The sequence below is a fragment of the Salvia hispanica genome, chromosome 3 (assembly GCF_023119035.1).
Source record: "Salvia hispanica cultivar TCC Black 2014 chromosome 3, UniMelb_Shisp_WGS_1.0, whole genome shotgun sequence".
Lineage (NCBI taxonomy): Eukaryota > Viridiplantae > Streptophyta > Magnoliopsida > Lamiales > Lamiaceae > Salvia > Salvia hispanica.
This window is the reverse complement of record NC_062967.1, coordinates 25,239,608-25,249,887: the sequence shown is the minus strand read 5'-3', so window position 1 is coordinate 25,249,887 and position 10,280 is coordinate 25,239,608. Positions and strand designations below refer to the sequence as shown.

Here is a 10,280-nt window from a genome sequence, read left to right as displayed (position 1 = left end):
TTAAATTTAAATAATTATTAATTAAATTAAAAGGGTATTAATGTCAAATCCTATATGTAGTAATTATAACTAACTACTTTCTCTCTCCTCAAAATCATCTCAAATCTTTAAATTTACGTAACTCTTTCAATTTAAATTATTTTTTCACAAAAAATATATCAAATTAAAGATAATTTAATAAGGATTCCAACGAGATCTCAATTGCATATGTTCCGACGATGTTCGGGTGATGAAATTTGATAAATTATATTTCAATTTTCGTACATGTTGATAAGCAGCTATTTTCAACAAATACAATAAAAAATCTGAATATATTGTAGGCAAAATCTCAATATTATGCATGTCCAATCTCAATAAAAATATATTTTCTTGTCCTTATGTTGATATTCTAATGTCATATTGTTGATATTTGTAATACACAATGTTGATATAAAAAAACACTCACGAAAATTATCATATGATAACATAATGACGATATTACCCTTTTGTTGATATTTTGTCTACTATTTATTGAGATTTTGTGAGCTTTAATCTCATCCACTCATTTTAAAATCCAAGGGTGGAGATTTAGTCTTGATTTTGGATTAGAGTGCTATAAGCATTAGAATAGGACCCCCAGTAATTAATTCAACTTATGAATATATATAAACAGTGGTTTAGGACGGAGCGGATCCCCTATTCCACAATCCTACCACACTTCTACAGCTACTCCACACTCATACCAAAATAAAATAATCCATCTTCATTTATTAAAAATTGTTCATGATTATAATATTATTTTATTTTGTTGTGAGTAGGTGGAGTAGGAGTGGAGTTAAAATTATGGAGTAGGAGATTGGCTCTGGGTTTAGGGTGTTCGTTCAAATGAATTCAACTATTTGCAACCCTAGATTATGAGCATTATATAAAAAAAAAGCATGTTTAATGAATCTGTGGTACAGAGAATTTTATATTTTTTTAATTTATACTACTACTAGTATCTTACAACAAATTTATAATGTTTCATTGAGAGTATTTTGGCAGACCTATCTTATAAAATACGATATACTTATAATGTGTACATACTACCTCAACATTACTCATATGTATCTATGGTCCTAGGGCATCTACAACGGGTGCAGAGGAGAGGTGTCAACCGTTCACAACAGTGCGGTACATAGTCCATTGTGTTGCGGACGTGCGGCAGTTTAGATCACTTAATACTTTCCCTACTTCATCCCCTACTCCACCCTTCACAAACATAAAATATGATGGTGGGCCCTTCACTTATGTTTGTGAGAGGTGGAGTAGGGGATGAAGTAGGGAAAGTATTAGAGCATCCGCAACGGTTAGTGGAACGCCGTCCGTCCGTCCTTGCCGCTGGCAAGGACAAGCTCGTCCGCCAATGTACGTCGTTCGTCTGTGCCAGCGGCACGATGCTGCTCTTAAATAAGAGCACGTCCATGGCACCATGTGATTGGCCAACGGCTAAGCCGTTGGCAAAATTGATTTTTCTTTTATTTTTTTAAATTCGGAAATAATTCGAAATAATACCAAAAATTATAAAAAAATATATTTTTAGATTCCCAAAAAATAGAGCCGTTTATGGACGTTATTTTTGGATTTTTTGGATTTTTTTAAATCCCAAAATCATCTATAAATACACACGTTCATCATCCACTTTTCACATCAAATTATCTATCATTCATACTTTTTCATTATGAAATTTTATGGATTTTAATTACGTAATTTTTAATTTTTAGGATTTGAATTATGTAATTTTTAATTTTTAGGATTTGAATTATGTAATTTTTAATTATTTTGTAATTTGTAAGAGTATTCCGGGTATTTTTAATGCATTTTAATATTGTAAAAATGTTTTTATTTAAATTGAATAATAGAATGGTGAAATTCTTGAGTTTGTTCTTAGCTAAGAGGACGGATGTGAGTGTTGTGCTCTTAGTTAAGGTTAAGGAGTAAAAGTGGATCCAGGTCCACTTCCGTGGTCTTAGCTAAGAGCATGGATGAAGATGCTCTTAGGTGATCAAGTCCAACATAGGGAAAGGTGTGGTGCTGGCTGAGTTTGACTTGAGACTTTTCAGAGAAATTGGATCTGGCACACCCAAACTGCCTATTGCGGTTCCTAAGTTTGACGTTGTAGGGTGGGGGTGCGAGTATTCAGGTCCAACATAGGAGGGGTGTGGCATCGGTTGAATGTGGCAGGAGACTCCTCGAAGAGGTTTGATTTGCCACACAAAGACGCGGCTCCAAGTCGGATCGTTATGGGGGTGGGGATGAGTTTTAGAAATTGGTTGGAGCTCAAATTGTATTTTAAAGTAAATTTCAAAGTTTATAAATACAACAATTTCATTAAAAAAATAATCATCTGTCCATGAAAAATAGTACTCCTATCATTTTCCCAATTTTTCTATGGTCCAAAAAACTACTACTTCCGTCTCACATTAAATGTCACATTTAGTGTGTGCATAGATTTTAATAAATGTAAAGAAACGTGGTTGAATAAGTTAGTTGATTATGAGTACCACTTATATATATTAGTTTTATAATAAAATGTGAGTATAATTGATTGGTTGAATGTGGAGTCTAATAACTCTCATCGTGGGACGGAGGTAGTAAATTAGGGACTCAAGCCTCGTAATGAAAGTTCAATAGAAAGTACATCATATTCGATTACAATTGAAAATAAAAAATTTACGATTTACAGTAAAAAAAATTTTTTTTTTGGGGGGTGGGGGTGGTCTTGGGTTATTTCATGGAGTAATATTATTTTTCAAGGAAAATATAGGAGTATATAAATGGCAGACGAAATAAAACAAATGCGAGGGAAACAAAAACAAAAATTTTCTCAGATGGAAGCTGAAAGCAATAGTTGCGAGAGAGCAAGAAAGAAGACGCGGCGAGAGGTATATTGGTTTATCCATCAATTAAACTGAATTATTTCCTGTAATCATTGTTTCCTAAGCTGAAAAATTGAGCGTTTTCGATTTAATATCGGTTTCGCAATCCATATGCTAAGGCAGATAATTGAGAAGAAGAAAGCAATCGAGAACAGGATCAAAGCCGCTTCTTCGGTGAAAGATCATCTCGATACTTGTCCGCATTTTCGCCACTATCGAGGAAACGGTTTGTCTGCATCTCAAGCTTTGTTGTCTCTTACAGTTTTTCTGATACTATTTGGTGAAATTAATTGCTAATGTGGCGGCATTGTAATTGAGAGATTCATTTTCTGTTGGCAGGACACTTAATGTGATTTTTCTTTTTTCTATTATAGTAATTGTTAGTAGTAACACTTATATTGTTGTTGTTGTGGTTTTGGGGGTTGTAAGAGCATAATGTGCTAAGTAGTACACTGTGGTTGTTATGTGACCTTTCATGGCTGTATGGTGGCTATTCAAGTACTGAAACTGTAACAGCACTCTATGTTTGGAATAATGGATTTGTGATTGAAAAAGAAATCAAATGGACTTTTTTTTCTGCAAATTTTTATTAGGAATCCCCGAGAAATGCAAGACTTCCGATTTTTCCTGTTTTTAATCTATGTATCCTGTAATTGATGTATCATACTGGCTAAACAGACATGCTCTTGTAATGGTTACTCTTTCTTGATTCCTGCATTGGACGCCTTCTGTTTTAAATATTCACAGTACTATCTAAATCATGTCATTACCAGGATTGCATGCGCATTTGGAGTCAGGACGTGGCGATAGGCTCCCTGTTCGGACAAAACAATACATACAAAACCTTCTCAAGGTAGCCTTGATGTCATATAATAATCCTTCTGCTGCGTTTCTCAAAACATATGTTTTGATTTGTGTTTTTTCTTTGCCAACCCTGGATGTATTTTCTTATTCAGCTGAACATGGAGGCACCTTTTGGACCAGAGTGGTCAGATGAAGAAAAGATCAAGAGACGTGATATGGTTGCACCTGAAGCTCGTTACATATTTGTGCATGAGGTATCAGATGAGGATGCTGATAAAGCGTTAGATCTCAGGGATGTGGAGAGGCCATGCAATTGTAAGGGCTCTATTGTAGGTTTTGTACATTACCGATTCACTCTGGAGGAAGAGGTGCCTGTACTTTATGTTTATGAATTACAGCTTGAGCATCGTGTTCAAGGAAAGGGACTAGGGAAATTCTTAATGCAACTAATTGAGCTAATTGCTTCTCAGGTATGGTTGTATGTTCCTATTTTCATTTAGCTGGAATATATTTTTCTTATCTAAATTTGAGTGAGGCTTATGGGGGTTAATGAAGTGGGGAATTGGAATTAAAAGAAGAGGGTTGTTTGGTGTGGCAGAATCATTCCATGACACTCAAGTTCATTTCGAAAAGTCAGGAATCAGTCATTTTGTTTTTGTTTGGGGGTCTGGGTATGTGTTAGCCATTCCCATTCCCCATACCCATAGATTGCTAAATACCCCCTTAAAGTACCTATGCAGAATCTGGATTTTGTGTGAGAAAAAAATCATTTGAACAAATTCGTTCACAAATGCCAACCCACCAGTGATGTCTATACCATTAAAGAATATATTACTGGTCTCTTTGAATTCTCTCTCCATTAATTTCACTAAGATGGCCCATGAAATTCAAATGCCACTCATTGAAACAATTTCTCCTAATGCCTAATGGTGAGGTTCCCCTGTTCAGAGAAACTCATTGCTTAAAATTGCTTCTATTTCAGAATGGAATGGGTGCTGTGGTTCTAACCGTACAAAGAGCAAATCCAATGGCAATGAACTTTTATATATGTAAACTGAGGTGGGTCATTGTGTATACACTGTTTGAAATGATTTATATGGTAAATACATCATTTATTTTTTTTTTATGTAGAATCGTAAAGAGAATAAAAGTTCTGAACCGCCAACTGCCAGCCAGGGCAACGTCTAGTTTGAAAAACATCACAGTCCACTAGCTAATCCAGATTGTATATCACTTAACTGGTTTTTATTCTGCGTATTATGAAACAAGAGACTGAACATAGCCACATGACTTGTATCCATGATATTTGTAATTTCTCTTAACTCTGGTCTGCAATGCATTACAAAGAATAGTAGCGGACATGATCTTTGACACTTGACTCCTACCTGTCTGATGTGTGCAATAATTCATGCCAACTAACTACTAAACTGAGATTTGATATTTCTGTTTCTCACTACAAGCTCTATAGAAATATTTCTCAGACATCACTTTTTTAGCAATGGTTCGCTCAGGCCGACACTTTCAAAACCAGTTTCAAGATTCTTTTAGTGATGATCCCAGCAATTTACTTATAGGAGAATGTAAAATGTAAAGTACGATTAGTAATTGCTTTGCCTAAAATTGCTTATGTAACTTTTGTCATCAGCACATTAAGTCATCACATTCTGGTTGAAATGTTACTCATCAGCAAACTGCAAATCTTTCTCTTATGACGACTTTCATGTAAAAAAACAATGTCTTGTCTCATAGTTTATTTTGTTTCATTAGAAATTACTGATTAACTCCATTATAAAAGGGACTCCGATATTATACCATAAGATATTTTTTCTGTGAAATTTGTTTTTTGGCCTCCATTTCCTGTGTAGCTTCATTAAGAAAAAAGGAAATATCTTTCTCGCAATTCATGTATACCGTCCACCTGCAATATCATGCTTGACAGGCCCCAGTTGCTTGGGCAGAACCATGACTCTAATGCTTCATTGGTTTTTTTGGTGGGGCTGGTATTTGCGTGGCTTCTCAACTACTCTTTATTGCATTTTAATCTCTTTCAGGTACACAATTGCTGCAATTTCTCCCTCAAAAGTAAATCCGGTTAGAACACTCTCGATACTGTCAACTTTTATCCAACTTCCCCAACATGGTGAAAAGTTAATATTTTAAACCTTGGAATTCCCATATTCATATTGTTATTATCTTTTTTCCTCTTGCAGTTGGGACCAGAGAAAAACTATGAGATACTTTGTAAGTCATTAGACAATGAAGCTCAGGCAGTCTTGGAGGTGTGTTTATAATTTAATGTGTTTAACATGTAAACATATGATATTTTCCAACCAATTAAACCACGTAAAACAGCCCCGAACTCGAATTATTTGATTGAGAGGACTGCTGTATAGCTTAATGAAAACACTTAAAATACTCATGAATTTTTTTGTAGAATGTTTTATTGCGAAGCTCTAGCACTCTTGGAGGTTCAAGCTCTATACTAGTGTGTCCATATCAATCTAACATTTCTATCTAGTATGCTCACATATTATCTAGAGATGTCAAACATTGCTGACCCACTCAGCCCAATTTTTGGACGAGTTTGACAATCTTTTAGTCCACGCCGATCAGTTTGACTCATCTAACGATATCCAAGAGAGATAAAAGAAATGGTTAATTTATCATAACAAAAATTAATGGATAGTTTTTGTCAAAAGAATAGATGAAATTCATTCTTGAAAATAAGGAATATGAAGGGGTGGGGGGAGGGATGACTAATCCCATCCGCATGGATTAGTAATTCCTTGGAGTATGATGATATCCAATTGTAAAATCATGCCAAGTCATGAGATTATGAATTAACATAGATTCCAGCCACTTCCTAAGCTTATTGATTTGAAAATATCCTGTTTGAGTTTATATACAGAGATTCCACTACTCTTATTTAACTCTTCCTCCCCCTCCACATTTAAAACTGATTTATGTCATGTAAGCTATAATAAGGATGACAAACTTAAACAATATATATTAGTGATAGTAACTTACTACTAAACAATCTCCATTTTCATGACAGCTTTTATTTTAGTCAACTGATTTGTACTCTTTTTTTTGTTTAGTAGCCCCATTTTTGCTCTTTTATTTTTGAATTCGTTATTCACTTCTGCCAAAGTTCAACTTGAACTAAATAAATTTCAACAATTCAAAATTTTGGTTGTAGATGATATATCTGATAATATCTTTATATGGTGCATCTCATTGAAGCTCCAGCACTCTCTGTACATTTGCCATCATAAATATACAAATCTGGCGGCGGGGAGTGGTGGAGGTGGTACATTAAGATTTGCTTATATCCTCTAGTAGCTACAAAATATAGGAATTAGTCATTCAGATTTACTTAATATAAATCAGTTTCTGAATAAGCAGTTCAGCTTGACAAGGCGCTGCTTTGCATTCCTGGGAGTTTAGACACCTCTACATATGCAGTGAACCTTGCGTAAACAGGTCTATGATCAGATAATCTGGATTCAACTCTGTTGTACTGGATCTGCTTCAGTCCTTTGCCAAACCAAATTATTCTATCACACCTGCACAAATTCTACTTCTATCACATCTGGGAACAGTTAGTTGAGTAGAAAATTTAAAGGGGAAAATGGCTTACCATGCCGGAGCTCGCATTCTCTTCACTTTTATTTTTTGACCAGATCCATAATAGTCATCCGAGTTCTGGTCATATTTATATGTAGGTGCAAACTCAATTAGTTCCTCATGCCATTCCTCAAAGGCACGTCCTTTGTTCATCTCAGCTATCAACTTTATTTGAATTGTGCAGAATTAAATTATTAGAATAACTGACTGTGGCTATTCTAGGTGAAGTACGTTTTTAATACAATCAAAAGTTTTCCTATTTTTCTTTACCTGATCATTTTCTAACAGTAAGCTCCATTCTTTGTTCTTCACCAAGGATCTCGTCGTATCCTCAGGCAGGTGAATCCTGTAATTTAAGTCTCCTAGCCAAATCACCCGGCTGTTGCAAAACAGGAGCAACTTTTGAGCATTAGAGGCTACATGAGTGAATCCAGTATTGATAATAAGTAATGTTTTGAAGTTATTCAAAACAAGTTAGAAATGCTCTTATGTTAAGTTCAAGTAAATTGTTCATATTTTCCATGTATAAGGGTATTAGCACTGCAAGTTATCAAGTGACTAGTGCTTTCAAGAAAGCAGTACTTATGCTTAAATTTGCATTAAAAAGGTTCAACTTCAGTTCATCTCCCATAAAATAATAGACAGCATAATCACTATGTGATCTGAGCGATATATCTGATATACGTACTCATGGTCTAAAATTTTTCTGGGCAAATGCCGGAGGGGTTCAGGCAGAAATAGGGTGCGTGCTAATATATGTGCTGCATCTGCATTTCGGTGTCTCTCATCGCCTTCTTTACCACCTGAAGCCAAATGGCTGCATACAAAACAAAAGCTTGTTTCATGCAAGCAAAATCTGACGGAGACTGAACCCTGTAATATCGTATAGATCCAGTTAGTTACTACTGGTATATCAGTATACTTCAAAACAAATTTGGAAGTAATATCACATGCAATGTACGACACATTACCATTAAGAGTAGGTTATCTTCATAATTTATCATTAACATTCATCAAGTCTGATTCAAACTTATTACCTTGTTTCCCAGGCGCCCCAAGATACCACATCCGACGCATGAGACACCCAGATTGTTGATGTACTGGTGTAGCTCGGTTCTTGCCCATATGGTAATATATATTCCTACCATTTGTTTACTTATTATGCATTTATAATCTGTGGCATTAGACTTGGTGGAACTCTGTGTTCTTAGGGGATAAATTCTTTGTGACTCTCCAATTTCTGTCTTTTGTAATGTATCTTCTGCCGGTGTCCTCTTGTTAAGAGCTGCTTTAATTAAAGAGTTCCACTTCACTGAAACGTCACTATTCTCTGTCGCCAAAATATTTCCAGCATTGAGAGGGACAATTTCTTGAAACCTTCCAGGAGTTATTAGTTAATAATAAAAAAAAAAGCTGATTCTAGTCCCTTTCATTTAGCTAGACATGCTCATAATAGTTAAAGATTACCCCAAAACATATATATCTGCCATGGTGTCTTCAGTGTTGAGCAACTTGTCGAGGTTCAAGTTGTCTGGAGGTCGGACGCCTCCTACGTTCCAAGAGCCTACAAAGAGCCTTTTTAGGGGGAAAAAGAAAAAGAAGCAGACATATGCGGTTAGAACTTAGAAACAATAATGGTATATTTTCTATGCCTCGTAGCATATAGAAGTTGACCGTACTTGAAAGATTCGTGATGAATATAATACTCTTGGGAGCGGAAGTAAGCTTGATTTGAGCTTTGTGCTGAAGCTTCTGACATATTACCAGAGTGTGGAATGGAAGTATCATCGTTCACTCTTTTCCTAAGGATATTACTTGCCTCCATGATAAGCTCAGCGACCATGGTGTCAACGGGAAAACTTTTCTTTCTTAACTATAGAGAAGTGCATGCTCTCACTTCCCTCGTGGGGTATCTGTGTTGTAGAGGAGTGTTTTTATAGGTCGAAGTAAACCACGCTAGTGCAGAAAATAGTGAAGGTTAGATACAGCTTATAAAAGGATTAGATATAAGGGTGGTGGGTGGGTGAATATGTAGGCCTGACTGAATCCAACATCGATAGTGGAGAGTAACGAAACGGGAAAGGGATCGATTTGGCTCGTTGGAAGGGGCTTTTATCGGTGGGGTCTACTGAAAGGAAAAGTTAATCTTGTTACAGCAAATTACAAGATAAATTAATGCTGAAAATGATGTAGAAGAAAATGAGACAACCTCAACTTGGAAGTAGGACTAAGTTGCATTCATTGAAAATGAGACAACCTCAACTAGATTAGAAGACTTACTCTTCTTGTTGAGATCATTATGAACTTTTTACTTTAGATAATTATCATTCTTGGCCACCCTTTTTCTTATCTGCATTTCCACTTGATGTTGAGTCAACGCCGCTAAACATTTCCAGAATTAGGCAGGCGATCTTTGCTGCGCCATAAATCCATACCACAAATTCTTGTAATTTAAAATTCATGAATTTCATTTGTTTTCAGTGAGGTTCTTGTCGTATGTTTTGTTTGCCTCACTTTTTTAACTATTAGGTGCTTCTCTCTCTATCTTTTTTTTGAATGAACAAATAATTTTAAAGATCCCATGTGTGATGGTTTTATTAAAACCTGAGAACTTTAGCTTACTACTAGACATACCTGTACACAACACAATCCTTTTTGGTTGAATGAATGAATAATTTTAAAGATAGTGGATTCAGACTTGAGATTTTTAACCCCAAGCTAGAGTTAACCACACTATTACTAGATCATGTATATGCAACACAATCTTATTATAAGAGGCTACTAAATCTTCCTTTTTTCACCATGTTCGTTTATAGCTTAACTTTTTTCTTTCTTTGGATTGCGAAATATTAAAAGGCTATTTGCGCCTAAATTTAGTTTAGCTCGTAAACTTTGAAAGTAAAAAAAATACGAACTTAGTTGTTGTAGCTATTTTCCATAAATTTAGTCTTC

At 35.3% G+C, this 10,280-nt stretch overlaps 2 protein-coding genes across 5 annotated transcripts; one reads left to right on the top strand and one right to left on the bottom strand.

Annotated features, from left to right (window-relative positions):
* Nucleotides 1-2,778: 2,778 nt before the first annotated feature.
* LOC125212332 (N-alpha-acetyltransferase 40) lies at nt 2,779-8,512 on the top strand. 3 transcript variants are annotated; one of them, XM_048112462.1, is made up of 8 exons: nt 2,779-2,903; nt 3,021-3,123; nt 3,671-3,750; nt 3,854-4,171; nt 4,684-4,760; nt 5,753-5,792; nt 5,912-5,980; nt 8,378-8,512. In XM_048112462.1, the coding sequence occupies exons 1-8, from the start codon at nt 2,796-2,798 to the stop codon at nt 8,405-8,407; spliced, it is 825 nt and encodes a 274-aa protein (XP_047968419.1). In that variant the 5' UTR covers nt 2,779-2,795; the 3' UTR covers nt 8,408-8,512. The 3 variants fall into 3 exon arrangements, with proteins under 3 accessions (XP_047968419.1, XP_047968420.1, XP_047968422.1); XM_048112463.1 differs by having other exon boundaries at nt 5,912-5,942; nt 8,378-8,507; XM_048112465.1 differs by lacking the exons at nt 5,753-5,792; nt 5,912-5,980; nt 8,378-8,512 and adding an exon at nt 4,833-5,050.
* On the bottom strand, nt 6,882-9,294 carry LOC125212331 (type IV inositol polyphosphate 5-phosphatase 9-like). Of its 2 annotated transcripts, none has more exons than XM_048112461.1 (7): nt 9,008-9,294; nt 8,796-8,903; nt 8,366-8,705; nt 8,017-8,201; nt 7,599-7,707; nt 7,342-7,406; nt 6,882-7,267 (listed from the first exon to the last, which is right to left on the bottom strand). In XM_048112461.1, the coding sequence occupies exons 1-7, from the start codon at nt 9,169-9,171 to the stop codon at nt 7,108-7,110; spliced, it is 1,131 nt and encodes a 376-aa protein (XP_047968418.1). In that variant the 5' UTR covers nt 9,172-9,294; the 3' UTR covers nt 6,882-7,107. The 2 variants fall into 2 exon arrangements, with proteins under 2 accessions (XP_047968418.1, XP_047968417.1); XM_048112460.1 differs by having other exon boundaries at nt 7,342-7,493; nt 9,008-9,292.
* Between the last annotated feature and the right edge of the window lie 986 nt (nt 9,295-10,280).

What these genes read in the sequence shown, in the direction of transcription:
- LOC125212332 (XM_048112462.1), top strand. Translation starts at nt 2,796, where the DNA reads ATGGCAGACGAAATAAAACAAATGCGAGGGAAACAAAAACAAAAATTT. An exon ending in TTTTATATATGTAAACTGAG is followed by an intron (nt 4,761 to 5,752) that starts GTGGGTCATTGT and finishes AATCTCTTTCAG; the next exon opens with GTACACAATTGCTGCAATTT. An exon ending in AAGCTCAGGCAGTCTTGGAG is followed by an intron (nt 5,981 to 8,377) that starts GTGTGTTTATAA and finishes CTTGTTTCCCAG; the next exon opens with GCGCCCCAAGATACCACATC.
- LOC125212331 (XM_048112460.1), bottom strand. Translation starts at nt 9,171, where the DNA reads ATGGTCGCTGAGCTTATCATGGAGGCAAGTAATATCCTTAGGAAAAGA. An exon ending in ATTCATCACGAATCTTTCAA is followed by an intron (nt 8,904 to 9,007) that starts GTACGGTCAACT and finishes CCCCCTAAAAAG; the next exon opens with GCTCTTTGTAGGCTCTTGGA. An exon ending in GCAGATATATATGTTTTGGG is followed by an intron (nt 8,706 to 8,795) that starts GTAATCTTTAAC and finishes AACTCCTGGAAG; the next exon opens with GTTTCAAGAAATTGTCCCTC.